The sequence below is a fragment of the Triticum aestivum genome, chromosome 7A (assembly GCF_018294505.1).
Source record: "Triticum aestivum cultivar Chinese Spring chromosome 7A, IWGSC CS RefSeq v2.1, whole genome shotgun sequence".
NCBI lineage: Eukaryota > Viridiplantae > Streptophyta > Magnoliopsida > Poales > Poaceae > Triticum > Triticum aestivum.
Window position 1 is genome coordinate 145,687,208 of NC_057812.1, and position 16,193 is coordinate 145,703,400.

The window sequence follows — 16,193 nt, forward strand, 5'->3', positions numbered from 1 at the left end:
GATGTTTGAGAATCTCACTCCAAGACCACACCGTCATGTGACGATATTCAATGATTTGATCAAGTGTGTTGAGTTAGATTTTCATGTGCAAGATGCTTTCTTCAACATGAAGCGAGCAAAGGATTATGGCTGGATGGCTAAAACATGGACTAGATCAATTTATTCAGATGTTTGGTGTGATGGCTTGACGATTGATACGTCTGAGATATCTTTCACCGACTCAAGTTTGCCGAATTTGTTGCCTGGGATGTTTGATGAGGAAAACAATTTGACTTGGAAGAAATTGACTAGTGCTGGTCCTACATTAAGCTTGCTTGATGACAATGTTATTTACATTATGGCGAACGAGAACATGTGCCATCCGACAGCATATGTACTTACTGTGGACACCAAAAGTTTGAAGCTCGAGTCTGGTGCGCAGTGTGCTCCTCAAAAGACGGCGTGGTTCTAACCAACATATGAACCGTGTGTTCTTTTTAGCTCTTTTGGCACGACTTCAGGTACTCGTCCCTAATAAATTTACGGAGTTAACAAAAAATTGTAATGACCGGAAAAGCACTAGTTAATATGGTAGTCTGATAACACATGTAATTAGTTGCTTTTTTGTTGATGAAAACATTACTGTTGCCTTACATTATGCTTTGCATTTTTTTGCAGAGTTGGTTAAAGAATTTGAAACCAAAGGGACAATATTTGAAATCAAGGAAGGGCTGGTGCTCTCGGTGGTGTCGAAGCGTCTCCGTGTGCTGCGGAAGAAGCAGAATCGCATCGCGCAGATGGAGGAGTCCGTCGCTGCCGGCAAGATGCTTAACCAGGAGCAGAAGGAGCTCATGCACTCCAAGCCCGTCATCGCCGCGCTCATTGACGAGCTTGAGCGCCTCCGCGTACCACTCTCCACTGCTCTCACCAAGGAGCTCTCCACCGTCCCTGCACCTGCTGCTGGTTCCTCATCCTTTGGCTCCGATTTGTCCATCCAGGACCTCCTCGCGCTCATCTACTTCGGCTCCCTTTTTTATGTCAAGTCACCGAACGAGTTCATCGCCACCATGGTTGCGCGCAAGAACGAACGGAGCAGCTGCATCACCCACGGCTACGTATGGGATGATACCGTGGACCTGCTCGTGGAGAACGACCTTGACGCAGTGTCTGCTGTGGCGGCCCTTGCCGCGGCTCGCCCTTCTTCCGCAGATGGTGTCTCCCACCATGACGCACTCCAGGCCTGTGCCCATCATGCCCGCCTATGGCTAACCCGTGCTGATGCGCCGATCCACCCTGGCTCCTCTGTTACATGTGAGGGTTGATATAGGTTTGTAATTTGGTTTGATTTGAGGTGATTGCTGATTGAAATTTGTGGCCTTTTGCTGTAGATGCTGCGGTGAGGTCCAAGTTAGACAGGATCATGGCATCAGACTACTACACAGCACCTGCAGTTGCTGGGAACCATGGAGCTGAAGGTCTGCAGGCACAGATGAGCATGACCGACTCACCAGAGGCACCATCACTCAAGGAGACCCTAGCTGCTGAAAATCACAAGGTGAAATAGCAAATTGCACTCCTTAGTAATTTAATAGTATATGCTTAGCATGGTGAAGTGATCATTGCCCTGAAACTTTGTTCTGATCTTTGTCAACGATTGATCTGCTGTAGTGCACAGTGCTCCTAGTATTATTATTATCATCATTGTTGCTGCTGCTGGTGCTTTTTGTGCTGATTCAGTAGTAATGATCAATGTGGATTATAGCTTTAATTGGAAAACTGTAAGGTCGATCCATTTGGGGTGTATATTATGCTGTTTCATATGGATGTTGTGCGCCGTTGCTTAGATATAACAGACAGTGCCTGTGCATTGGTGTTCTGGAAAAAACGCTGAAAATAATAACTTAAAAACTATGATCTTTGTATAATATTATGTGTAGTGCTACCACTATCTAGGTACAGGATGGTCTCTATTCTGATGGGTCTTCGCAGTTTGCAAACATAGTAATTGAGTTTTTGTTGTATTAAAGATTATAAATATCACGCGCTTGAATTCATCATATTGCAGTCATGCAATAACATGATTGTTTATTGTACATTTGTTCCTTTTTTACTTTGTTGGCCATTACTTAAAATGCTGGTTGAAAAGAACAGCAATCCCAATCCCTGATATCAAAACATTCTGAAAAGGATACACATGTAAATTCTCTTGTATTTTATTACGTTTGTAAATTTAACGGAAAAAGCTGGCATTTCTGCAGCATGAGTGGAGAAACCAAGTTTAGCGCTCTGACAATATTTGTAACCATTGTGTAAAACAAGTTTGGAGGCGGCCTCTCTGCATTGCAGTGTGCAGGGGTAAGGCTTGCCTCGTATAATCCTTCCCCAGGCCCCACCTGGCGTAGGAGCTTCTAGCACTGGGTCTCCTTTTTTTCTGTACAAGTTTTGTGCCTCTAAAGATTACATTTTAGAGCCCAGATTTGTTTCTTTTGCTCAGGCGCAAAAAAGTGTTTGTTTTTCCAAGAAAACCTACTGGAATCTGAATGGTTCAAACATTTGCATGTGTAATTTTACCTGAATTTTAGACACTCAGAATTATTTATTTACCGTCCACTGAAGGAGCACATGCTCCTGGGACCTGGGGACCATTTTACTCCTATCTGTCATTCTTACTTCTTGTTGCTTATCTACTTTATGATTACAAGTCTAGGACTTGTGACCAACATTACTTTGATAACACAACTTAATAGTTGTATATTCTTTGGGTCTGGTAATATATGTTCGTTGGCATCCTAGCTGTGTACTTCGATATTATTGCTAGATTACTTTTCTGAGTTGCAGATTCTCTTTCATAACTATAGATCATTCGTAATCTTTGTTAAGTCCCGAGGGATCTTCTTTGACTTCCATTTGAGGAATTCTTATTATTTTTAGCCGCAATCTCCTAGGCGCATTGCAATGCTGCTAGTTGCAGAATCTATAGCCCTATTCTTCTTGCCAGTTTTGCAGTTCGTTGCGCAAGCTTGATTGTTGAGATAGTATGTAATTATTTACTCAGCATTAATATGACATGGGTAAAGCTCCAGCCTCTAGGGCTCATCATAAAATCACTTGCAATTTAAATATGTATAGAAGTTATAGTGTTGCTCTTTTGTGTGCTCTAACACTAAAGGTAGTGTCATTTTCCTAAATTGCAAAATTGGATTTCTAACCTAAGAGTTCACGTTCACAGTTCTCCATTCTTTATAACAACATTGTGATATTTTTAGTAACAATTTTATGCTGGCATCGCTTCTGCATTGATTTCCCTAGATTTAAACCTGTGTGTACGTGTACAGTTCTTTATGCTTTTAAAACTAAAAATCATGGTATATTCACTGTAAATCGTCCAAGCATCACCTACTGCATGTTGCCTCAGACATTATATTTAGAAACTGTACAATGTCCATCTCCACCTTTTAGTATTATGATTATTGGAACAAAAGCTAGACAGCACTGTCATCACCTTACTACACCTTTGGTAATATCACAGTTCTTTGGTGTAGAGTACTATTAAAATGCACCTACATACTCCCTCCGTCCGGAAATACTTGTCATCAAGATGAATAAAAGGGGATGTATCTAGATGTATTTTAGTTCTAGATACACCCCTTTTTATCCATTTTGATGACAAGTATTTCCGGACGGAGGGAGTACATACCTATGATAAATCACTGAGGTGGGGTACACATTTGAAATGATGCATTAATGATTAAGTAGTTCTCCTGGATAAGTTGTGCTGTCTTGCATTTTCCAAACAGCCAATCTTGAACTTGGGTTATCGTTTAACTTTTGTGGTGTTTTCCCATTGTTTTGGGTTGCTGGGAATTCAAGTACTGTTTTTATTTTGTGCCATATGATGAGAGACCTTATCCAACTCACAGCGGTCGTCTGGACACTTAGTGTGTAATGGTGCATACATATTTCGCTGATGGCATTTCAGTTTTTTATGCATAAAGGATTTGATTTCCCGGAGAGCATTGTGTTAATGCAAGTTTTAGAATAACCCGAACTCCTGAAACTTTTGCCTCGGTCTTCACTGAAGATTTTTGGCGTTATTTGCTGGTGGCTGCCCTGTGAGCCATGCCCATGCTAGTGTCTTGGTAGTTGGTGTAGATTGATATAGAGAAGAAAATGTAGGTACATGTAATTGTTATTCTTGATGAGAGGGTCACATTTCCTAGAGGACTATATGGTTCCTCCTGGTTAGCCGTAGTCTGATTCCAAACTCAATGCCCTTAACTTACTCGACTGGACTCCTTGCCTCTGTAGGGTCAGTCGTATAATAAGTAAATATATCTCAAGCAGGACAGCAGTTGCACTTTGCTAGGAGGCTAAGCTGCCAGCTATAGTATTTTCTTTTCAGGGATGCCTTTTTTAATTGCGCTGGATGCAAATAATCAACCACTATATCCAGAAAGCAAAAGCACTACTAATTTTCTGATACTAGCATATGTGATCAGTCATGACTATGAATGTTCACCTAAAGCACTACCATGTACGAAGTGTTTTCTGCAGATGAGATTAAAACAAGATATCTTGCTAGATTTATTATTTTGGTTACTGTGAAGTGTTTCTACTGTTGCTTAGTCGTGTTGGCTTGGTTATTCATTTTGTGTTTGTTCTAACACCCAGAAGCTGAGCTATGATAGACTGAAAAATGGTACACATTTTGTAATTATTAGATGAGTGTTTATATTTAAAATTTACACGGTTTTAATTGGGGACATTTTGAGGGGTCAAGTATTTTGTTTGTTGACCTCTGAAAGTAGAAATGATTAAAGCTTATATTGATCTTGTTGGTATGTTTACTTGTTGACAGGAGGACGAGGAAGATTCCTCGCATGCCATAGAAATCGACAATGATCATCAGTCTAATGCAGCCGATGTGCAAAATGTGGTAATGACTGGATGACCTGTGGAGTGTTTTTCTGTGTATATAATATATATCTGGCTGATACTAACATGCCAACTTCAGGATGGTAAAACCCTGGTGAACCCTCGTGTGGAATATCGCGTGGCTGAGGCAGAGCAGGAGAAATTTGATGTGAAAGAACAAGATCAGATGTATGCCGAGCCAAAAAAGCGACAGTTTCAGCACCCTCGGCAATCTTGTCAGAACCAGCGAGGTGGTGATCGTGGCTGGAGGGGGGCCTACCCTAATGGCCGCAGCGGGCATGGAGGCGGCCGTGGCATGGGCAGCAGATACGAGAATGGGCGTGGAGGTGGTGGTGGTGGCGGCCGTGGCATGGGCAGTGGATACGAGAATGGGCGTGGAGGTGGTGGTGGTGGTGGCTGTGGCATGGGCAGCGGATACGAAAATGGGTGTGGAGGTGGTGGTGGATACCAGAATGACCGGGGTTGTGGTGGCGGATACCAGAATGGCCGGGATGGTGGTGGCAGCAGCGGGTATCAGAACAGCCGGGGTGGTGGTGGCGGTGGTGGGTACCAGAACAGCCGGGGTGGTGGTGGCAGCGGCCGGTACCAGAATAGCCGGGGTGGTGGTGGTGGCGGCGGGTACTACAACAACGACGATGGGTACTACCAGCCGAGGAACTTGAACAACAGGGGCAGGGGCGCAGGGAGGTGGCCACGCGGACACCGAGAGGATTGAGGCAATGGCATATGTGGAAGTCTGGGAGGTCAGGAGAGGGAAGGGGCAATGTGAAAGTCTGGGAGCCATTTTGTTATTATAGAACTACGGAGTATGTAATAACCTAGCCTGTGGGTATGTCGCAATCCAGTCCCTCCCCATCTGCGAGTTTTTTTGTTGCTCCAATGAGTGCATAATGGTTGGTTGGTAAATGTGGAATCTCGTTGAAAGTAGCTTCAGGTCATACATGTGTTGCTTCTTTTTCTGGCTGTGTGAGTTGTCATATATTTCCGGTTGGTTTATTATTTTTGTTAGATGTCTTTCTACGTCATTCCTGTTCATTTTTCAGTGTTTGTGTTTGTGTTACCTTTGTTTGTTCTGGCCTGTATCGTAGCTCTTCAAAAAAAGAAAAAAAATACTGTTTGTTTCGGTGAATGCTGATCGAGATTTTGGCTTTGTCTTTAATAATCCTGATAAGTGTCACCGTAGCCGATTATGCATAGTTGCGGCTAGGTCTTGCATGTGCAGGAGCGCAACTGAACACAAAAAAATGTTTTTACGTGAGGTCTACTTGCATGGTTTGTTTACCATTGGGAAGATTCTGGGAGGACTTTGTCAGGCAACTGACCATTTCCGGTTTCTTGCAAGTTCTCCAGCTACTCCGATCGATGTTGGAGAGCTTGCTGGCGGGACGCTTGTCGTCCCTCGCCGAATGGGCACACATGGCGGCCGGGACAAAGACGCCAACAGGGGAATGCCCTATCCAATGGTTGCATGGTGGCCGGCTGAAAATTGGGTCGGCTGCCGTTGGCTTTTCCTTATGTATGCAATCAAAGGGACAGACTAGTGTTGGCTTTTCCTTATGCATGCAATCAAAGGGACAGACTAGTACTGCTCTTCCATCGGTATTGTCTTCAGAGAGATTAAAATCTTTGTTAGTTTAAACTTTTTCTTTTTTAAGATTGTTTTTTGCCCAAGGGGCTGTAATACTGTAGCTGATTCTCTAGGAGCGTGTTTGGTTGATGTAGCCAACAGTAGGTGCATTGCATAGCCTTCTCAACTCAGTCTGGCTATGTAAATGCAGCCTCAAATGCATCATCTGCATGTTGTTTGGTTGCCTGCATGGGCAGAACCACACTGCTGGTGTTCGGTTGCATGCATGTTAGTGGACAAACCCAAGGCATGGTGTTTGGTTGTATGCAACGTCTGGTGTGTGGTAACCTCTTTGGCTAGTTGGTGATGTTACCAGCACCACTTCGGCACAACCATGTAGCACACATCATAAGCAGAGCAGAGTATAAAAAGAGGATCAACTACTTAAGAGCATATTTCTGATAAGCAGTACCACACTTCATAACAGTTCTATGCATAAACCATAAACATAAACAGTTCAAAGCAGATTCGATAGTACTTAGGGAGGCCCCGACCCTACTCCTTGGCGGCGAAGGCTTCGTCGTGCTTCCCGCACTTGTTGACGACCTCAATGCAATCGTCGTCGAAGATGGTGACCTTGAGGGTGTCTGGAGTGAGGAGCTTGAACCTCACCATGTAGCCGATCTTGATCTGATGAACGGCTGCGTAGGTGGCCCAACCCTGATCCAGGGTCACCCTGCCGTTCATCAGCTTCACCGTCACCTTCCAGGAGCAGCCGGTGTTGTTCCTGAGCTTGAACTCCGTCGGCACCGCGACGAAGTGCTTGGTGAAGTCCAGGGGCATGGGGATGCACTCAAGCTTCGGTGCAAGGATGACCTTGCAGAAGTGAGTTGGGCCATCCTCCTGATGGTAGTGGCCGTAGTTGCGGCGCTTGTTGCTAGGGGGGCTCCTCCATGCCCTCATCATCGCCACCCTCAGGCGTCTTCGGGTCTTCCTCGGCGGTGGGCGGCAGCACAACCTCGTCGGGCATTAGGTGAAGGGGTTGCTTGCCCTTGTTGTCAACGGTCGGGAGCACCTCCGTGCCCATCTCATTGCTCTCCTCGATCTGCACACAATTCATGGAGTCAGGCACAACACAGATTTCATGGCTTATTGAAGAGCATGTAGTTAAAACGGCATGACTGTCACTCTTCTCCTCCTCTCCATCGCCCCTATATTTACTCACCCTGCCCACCACTACTTACCCACTCCCTCTCTTCTCTAACTGTCAATCTTCCTCCTCCCCATCGCCATGAGCTCTAGCTCCAGCTCCAAAGCCAACCCCTTCCCTTGGGGTATTGGCTGGAGGGCCTTCTTCCTCGGGTGGTTGGCTGGTGACCGCACCAAGTTCGAGAACACCATGGAGGTGTGCTCGAACTTCGGCTCCATGCCTGACATGCAGAAGGAATCTAATGCAGTATTCATGAAGGCCATTGCAGAAGAGCTGAAGACGTTGATTCCTGACCCAGCGAAGGGCGCGATGGCAGTTGACATCATGCGCTGGGCCATGAATCAGGCCGTCTCCGACGACGGTAAACAGAGGAAGAAGTGGTGCAAGTACAAGAACTACTGGGCTCCTAATGACCGCCGTGCCGCAGTGTACTGGGAGACGGCTATCGCGTTGCCGGCGGTCATCGGTGGGGAGCCTAAGGAGGAAGAAGAAGCGATGCAGATGCCAGCAAGGGCGCCGGAGCCAGGCCGTCGTACCAGGCAGATCGACCTCGACTCCGCCGAGAATGACGACGATGACCCGCCGGCCCGCACGGCGATGAAGAAGAAGATGAAGGCCAGCAGCTCAACCCACCGCTCCGCACGCCGGTGATGGCCGCCGCGGTGAGCCGGTGTCCGTTGTGTACCCCCTATCCCCCAATCCCCCTTCTGCATCCGCATCTACCTCTATTCCGATCTTGCATATATGAACTCGTATGAACTGGTATGAACTAGTATGAACTACCCCTATGCTTATCTACCTCTATTCCCCATTCCCCTCCGCCGTGGATCGAATCTATCACCGGATCAAACGGGAAAAAGTTTTGCATGTCGAACAAAGAGAAGTGCTTACCGCCATTGCCGCGGGCCAACTGCTGATCCGCTCGTCGGTGATGCGGTGGTCTTCTTGCTCTGCTCCGATCCGCCGCCGCCGGTGAGAGTTGGGAGAGTGGGGAAGAGTGGGGAGAGGGAGCGGTGAGGGGCGGTGAGGCTAATAACTACCGGCGCTTCGGGAAGCAACGTGGCTTCTCGAGTGTGGCCGCGCACGTGCAGCCGTCGCCGCCCACGTGCACCGCTCGGGCATGGCCTTGGAGAAACTGCCGATTCGTGCGTTCCCAGGGAGCCAGGCCCAGGAGTGCTTTAAGGTTCGTGTCATGCGGGCCGAACAGTGAAAGCAGGCAACCAATCGACCCGTTTTTATCCCGCGCGAGCCAGGCCGGGCCTCATGCAGGCTACCAAACACGCCCTAGCTGCTCACGGTGCACGTATGAGCCATGCATCCTCAGCCTTGTGTCCGGATGGGGCTCCAGACTTTGTTCATGCGTTAATTGCCAGCAATTTGACTGGCCGTTCTGGTTAATGGAATAAAGAGTATTCCGGCTCAAAAAAATTAAAAAAGCTCCAAAGCGGAAACGCCTCCTCATCTCGAATCTTGCTTTTTTTTAAACACAGTACAGACGCAAGTGCTCATACTATTATAACACACACACGTACATCCTATCCCTATGAGCATCTTTGAGAGATCGAGCCGGCATATCATGTTGAGATTTTATGAATAAGTCACCGTAGGATAAGTGCGAGCACCAGGACTTGAACCCTGGTGGGCTGGGGATACCACTGTCCACATAACCATCCAACTACAGGTTGGTTCGTGTCTCGAATCTTGTTAGAGCAATCGCTCCTTGTTGTATGCATAGGAATAGCGGAAATTCAACATGGGTCATATTACCATATGGTATCGTTATCCGAGCCGTTGGTCCACATAGGGATCAGTGAACACAGGCGTATTGCATGATGCATTTCTTTTTCATTGCATCAATATTCAATGCGCCAGTGCTTCTTGCCGGTTGTCCATTAATGTTGTGGCCCACAATGGTGTTCTAACGACGCTACTTTCTACTTTTTCTGGACCGGAGCTTGTGGCACATGGTCTGCTCCATACTAAGGCCTACTCCAACGCATGACCCAAACAGACGTCCGTTTTGTCTGGATTTCGTCCGTTTGAGGGTGACAATTGGGTCGTATCCACCCAAATTTGAGTTTGCGTCGGCAGGACGCCCAACGAGCGGTCGCATCTTCGACGCATCTTGTCCCCGTGCATGCAAACATGAGAAACCAAGGATTTAAGTCGCGGCCACGGTTCGCACTAGTTCACGTCGGCCGGCAACACAGCCAGCGGCCTATAGTATCATGCCGCAACACAGCCAGCCTTTAAAAAGTACATGTTTCACGCCGGCAACAAAGCCAGCGGCCGACACACCAGCCAGCCTTAAGAAAGGACCGCCATCGCGGCCAGCGTGGCCGAGGTCTCACCTAGTTCAGGCTGTCACGGGCTAACATCTCCTTCTGCCGGTTCATGAACCAAGCCTTCCTCTCTAGTGACATGTTGTTCTTGTTGACGCTCATCAACACTAGTGCCATCTCCTTGGCTTTTGTGCCGGCATTGGTGGCCTCGATCTCTAGCTTCTTGAGTTGAGCGGCCTCCTCTATGTCGAGCTTCCTCTTCTTCACGGCCTCCTCCATGTCAAGATTCTTCGTTTGAAGATCTAGGTATATCTTCATTTGCTCCTCCTTCCCTTTGCACCTGCTCTCCTCCCGCACTTCCTTTTGGCTCATCATGTTCTCCGAATTTCCTTGCAAGGCTATAGAAGACACATCACGCTTCTCGTCGGCCTTTGAGCTTGTCTTGCCCCTCGGCCTCTTGAGCACGTCTCCCTCATCAGCCATGGCCGCCTTCTCTCCTATATTCTTCTTAAGAGCATTGTATTGGTCCTTGAACTTGGGGCAATCTTTGATGAGCACCCAACAATGCCCAACATGAGGAGGGTGTGCGCCTTGGAGACGGTGGACTCCTTGTCGTCAAGGTCGGCCTGGTGCTGCAACACACGCCGCAGGGAACACTTGGCGGCGTACTCGATGACGGCCTTCTTCTCCGTCATGACAGTTCGCCGGTTCCTCCTCTTGGCCGATTCGGCGTCGAGCTTGGCGGCCTCCGCCGACGTGATCTCCGACCGAAGCTTCTTCACAGGCTTCGTTTTCTTCGCCACGGGGTGGGTGGCCGGTGGTGGGTTGCCGGGATTCGCCTCATCGGCCATGGTGGATGGAGGAAGGGGGAAGGATGAGGACGCGGGATAGTGGAGGGCGAGGCCCGGGAGTGTTTTGGAGGAAAGGGAGGGAAAGTGGCCGCCTGTGCCACCGACGGGCGGGCCAAGAGGACAAGGGCACGCGTCACGCCCATGCGCGTGCTGTCCGTTTTGCCGCAAACTCGTCTCAATCTTGGGCCAGGAGTGGGTCGGAAGCGGACAGAAAATGAACGACAGTCCGTTTACGGTCGCGTGTTGGAGGTCCTGCTTTGTCCATTTACCCCCAAACGGACACGGACGAGCCATTTGGGGTCGTGCGTTGGAGTTGGCCTAAGCCATCGGCCCAATTTATACAAGTCATATGCCACCGGGCAATCCTCTAGTCAATCGTGATCCCTTCTAATTCCTATCATTTTGGTTAATTCACTTAATCTCTTCCCGATGGGGATTATTCAAATCCATGCAGTGCGCATCAAACTGGTGCATGCAAGCATACAAGCCCAATACAGCTGAAATATGTCTGCATGTAAAATGAAGCATCCTCAGCATCAGTTTATTACAGTACCATGGAGTTGAAAGCCAAACAATTTCTTGATCAGAAAAGGGAAACGTTCCTAGTAAAAAAAGAGGAGAAGCAGGTTTCATACACAGACAATATATGAGATGGTCCAGGAGATGTCCGTGACCTAAGAAAACTGCAAATTGTTGTTTGCAAGAAAAATTCAAATAGCTAAGCATGGTCGTCATTACTGCCAGATGCGCCCCATTCATTAAATAAGAAGGAGGTTTAACAAGGTATCCAGGCACTGGCCAAAGGCCGGAAAGAAAAATACAAGCCGTTACTCTCCCGGCATCAGAAGACCCAAATGTTTCGACCCTGCTAGGATCCATAGCTTCGCCTCGTGCTTGATTGGTTGGAGAGTGCCAAACGTTGGAGCGGAGCGGCCTCTAAAAACCCGTGCGTTCCTCTCATCCCAAATTGCTTTCGAAACGAGCATAAAGATAGAAGGCATCACTTTCTTGTGTGCACTATGGGCGGAAGCCGATTCACACCATCAATCATGGATGCTCGTGTAAGTCGCCCAACCAGAAGTATCCAAATCAATGAGTTGAAGGCAAACTCTAACCATCTCCCAAACTCTCAAAGTGTATCTACATTGGAAGAAAATGTGCTCGACCGTCCTTGTTCACGCCTACAGAGGGTGCACGGACCACTGTTTGGCCAACCTCGCTTGGCCAAGCAAACGGATGTCCATAACCTGTCTTGGATGGCAAGCCATGCAAGAAAATTGACTTTCGGGGGGGGGGGGGCGCAGAATCTCCAGACAACCTTGTACATGGCAGAACGGGTGATGGTCAAGTAGTGCACGTTATAAGCCAAAGACGCAGAGTACCTCCTGAAGGAAATATGCCCTAGAGGCAATAATAAAGTTATTATTTATTTCCTTATATCATGATAAATGTTTATTATTCATGCTAGAATTGTATTAACCGGAAACATAATACATGTGTGAATACATAGACAAACAGAGTGTCACTAGTATGCCTCTACTTGACTAGCTCATTGATCAAAGATGGTTAAGTTTCCTAGCCATAGACATGAGTTGTCATTTGATTAATGGGATCACATCATTAGGAGAATGATGTGATTGACATGACCCATTCCGTTAGCTTAGCACCCGATCGTTTAGTATGTTGCTATTGCTTTCTTCATGACTTATACATGTTCCTATGACTATGAGATTATGCAACTCCCGTTTACCGGAGGAACACTTTGTGTGCTACCAAACGTCACAACGTAACTGGGTGATTATAAAGGTGCTCTACAGGTGTCTCCGAAGGTACTTGTTGGGTTGGCGTATTTCGAGATTACGATTTGTCACTCCGATTGTCGGAGAGGTATCTCTGGGCCCTCTCGGTAATGCACATCACCTAAGCCTTGCAAGCATTGCAACTAATGAGTTAGTTGCGGGATGATGTATTACGGAACGAGTAAAGAGACTTGCCGGTAACGAGATTGAACTAGGTATTGAGATACCGACGATCGAATCTCGGGCAAGTAACATACCGATGACAAAGGGAACAACGTATGTTGTTATGCGGTCTGACCGATAAAGATCTTCGTAGAATATGTAGGAGCCAATATGGGCATCCAGGTCCCGCTATTGGTTATTGACAAGAGAGGTGCCTCGGTCATGTCTACATAGTTCTCGAACCCGTAGGGTCCGCACGCTTAACGTTCGTTGACGATATAGTACTATGAGTTATGTATGTTGGTGACCGAATGTTGTTCGGAGTTTTGGATGAGATCACAGATATGACGAGGAACTCCGGAATGGTCCGGAAGTAAAGATTGATATGTGGATAGTAGTGTTTGATCTCCGGAAGGGTTCCGGAATTCACCGGAAGGGGTTCCGGATGTTTCCCGAAATGTTTGGGCACGAGAACACTTTATCTGGGCCAAAGGGGAAAGCCCACGAGGTTTTTGGAAAGCGCAAAAGGAAGTTTTGCGGAGTCCAGGGGCCAGACGCCAGGGTCCCTGGCGTCTGGGTCCAGACGCCGGGAACCCTGGCGTCTGGCCCTGGAGTCCGAGAAGGACTCTTGCCTTTCGGGTGAAACCGACTTTGTGGAGGCTTTTACTCCAAGTTTCGACCCCAAGGCTCAACATATAAATAGAGGGGTAGGGCTAGCACCCAAGACACATCAAGAAACACCAAGCCGTGTGCCGGCAACCCCGTCTCCTCTAGTTTATCCTCCGTCATAGTTTTCGTAGTGCTTAGGCGAAGCCCTGCGAAGATTGTTCTTCACCAACACCATCACCACCGTCGTGCTGCCGGAACTCATCTACTACTTCGCCCCTCTTGCTGGATCAAGAAGGCGAGGACGTCACCGAGCCGTACGTGTGCAGAACTCGGAAGGTGCCGTGCTTTCGATGCTTGGATCGGTCGGATCATGAAGACGTTCGACTACATCAATCGCGTTGATATAACGCTTCCGCTTCGGTCTACGAGGGTACGTAGACAACACTCTCCCCTCTCGTTGCTATGCATCACCATGATCTTGCATGTGCGTAGGAATTTTTTGAAATTACTACGTTCCCCAACAGTGGCATCCGAGCCTAGGTTTTATGCGTTGATGTTATATGCACGAGTAGAACACAAGTGAGTTGTGGGCGATATAAGTCATACTGCTTACCAGCATGTCATACTTTGGTTCGGCGGTATTGTTGGATGAAGCGGCCCGGACCGACATTACGCGTACGCTTACGCGAGACTGGTTCTACCGCGTGCTTTGCACACAGGTGGCTGGCGGGTGTCAGTTTCTCCAACTTTAGTTGAATCGAGTGTGGCTACGCCCGGTCCTTGCGAAGGTTAAAACAACACCAACTTGACAAACTATCGTTGTGGTTTTGATGCGTAGGTAAGATGGTTCTTGCTTAAGCCCGTAGCAGCCACGTAAAACTTGCAACAAACAAAGTAGAGGACGTCTAACTTGTTTTTGCAGGGCATGTTGTGATGTGATATGGTCAAGGCATGATGCTAAATTTTATTGTATGAGATGATCATGTTTTGTAACCGAGTTATCGGCAACTGGCAGGAGCCATATGGTTGTCGCTTTATTGTATGCAATGCAATCGCCCTGTAATGCTTTACTTTATCACTAAGCGGTAGCGATAGTCGTAGAAGCATAAGATTGGCGAGACGACAACGATGCTACGATGGAGATCAAGGTGTCGCGCCGGTGACGATGGTGATCATGACGGTGCTTCGGAGATGGAGATCACAAGCACAAGATGATGATGGCCATATCATATCACTTATATTGATTGCATGTGATGTTTATCTTTTATGCATCTTATCTTGCTTTGATTGACGGTAGCATTATAAGATGATCTCTCACTAAATTTCAAGATAAAAGTGTTCTCCCTGAGTATGCACCGTTGCCAAAGTTCGTCGTGCCCAGACACCACGTGATGATCGGGTGTGATAAGCTCTACGTCCATCTACAACGGGTGCAAGCCAGTTTTGCACACGCAGAATACTCAGGTTAAACTTGACGAGCCTAGCATATGCAGATATGGCCTCGGAACACTGAGACCGAAAGGTCGAGCGTGAATCATATAGTAGATATGATCAACATAGTGATGTTCACCATTGAAAACTACTCCATTTCACGTGATGATCGGTTATGGTTTAGTTGATTTGGATCACGTGATCACTTAGAAGATTAGAGGGATGTCTATCTAAGTGGGAGTTCTTAAGTAATATGATTAATTGAACTTGAATTTATCATGAACTTAGTCCCTGATAGTATCTTGCTTGTTTATGTTGATTGTAGATAGATGGCCCGTGCTGTTGTTCCGTTGAATTTTAATGCATTCCTTGAGAAAGCAAAGTTGAAAGATGATGGTAGCAATTACACAGACTGGGTCCGTAACTTGAGGATTATCCTCATTGCTGCATAGAAAAGTTACGTCCTGGAAGCACCGCTGGGTGCCAGGCCTGCTGCTGATGCAACTGACGACGTTAAGAACGTCTGGCAGAGCAAAGCTGATGACTACTTGATAGTTCAATGTGCCATGCTTTACGGCTTAGAACCGGGACTTCAACGACGTTTTGAACGTCATGGGGCATATGAGATGTTCCAGGAGTTGAAGTTAATATTCCAGCAGAATGCCCGGATTGAGAGATATGAAGTCTCCAATAAATTCTATAGCTGCAAGATGGAGGAGAATAGTTCTGTCAGTGAGCATATACTCAAGATGTCTGGGTATTGTAATCACTTGATTCAACTGGGAGTTAATCTTCCGGATGATAGCGTCATTGACAGAATTCTCCAATCACTTCCACCAAGCTACAAGAGCTTCGTGATGAACTATAATATGCAAGGGATGGATAAGACAATTCCCGAGCTCTTCGCAATGCTAAAGGCTGCGGAGGTAGAAATCAAGAAGGAGCATCAAGTGTTGATGGTCAACAAGACCACTAGTTTCAAGAAAAAGGGCAAAGGGAAGAAGAAGGGGAACTTCAAGAAGAACAGCAAGCAAGTTGTTGCTCAGGAGAAGAAACCCAAGTCTAGACCTAAGCCTGAAACTGAGTGCTTCTACTGCAAGCAGACTGGTCACTGGAAGCGGAACTGCCCCAAGTATTTGGCGGATAAGAAGGATGGCAAGGTGAACAAAGGTATATGTGATATACATGTTATTGATGTGTACCTTACTAGAGCTCGCAGTAGCACCTGGGTATATGATACTGGTTCTGTTGCTAATATTTGCAACTCGAAACAGGGACTACGGATTAAGCGAACACTGGCAAAGGACGAGGTGACGATGCGTGTGGGAAATGGTTCCAAAGTCGATGTGATCGCGGTCGGCACGCTAC

General features: G+C 47.1%; 1 protein-coding gene and 1 non-coding gene across 2 annotated transcripts; both read left to right on the plus strand.

Moving 5' to 3' along the window:
• Positions 1-247: 247 nt before the first annotated feature.
• On the plus strand, positions 248-5,949 carry LOC123153189 (uncharacterized). Its single transcript, XM_044572424.1, has 5 exons — positions 248-413; positions 658-1,290; positions 1,368-1,534; positions 4,838-4,915; positions 4,994-5,949. The coding sequence occupies exons 1-5, from the start codon at positions 248-250 to the stop codon at positions 5,627-5,629; spliced, it is 1,680 nt and encodes a 559-aa protein (XP_044428359.1). The 3' UTR covers positions 5,630-5,949.
• LOC123155206 (small nucleolar RNA Z161/Z228) lies at positions 3,866-3,952 on the plus strand. Its single transcript, XR_006477270.1, has one exon. It is a non-coding gene; the product is annotated as a small nucleolar RNA Z161/Z228 (small nucleolar RNA).
• Positions 5,950-16,193: the final 10,244 nt, after the last annotated feature.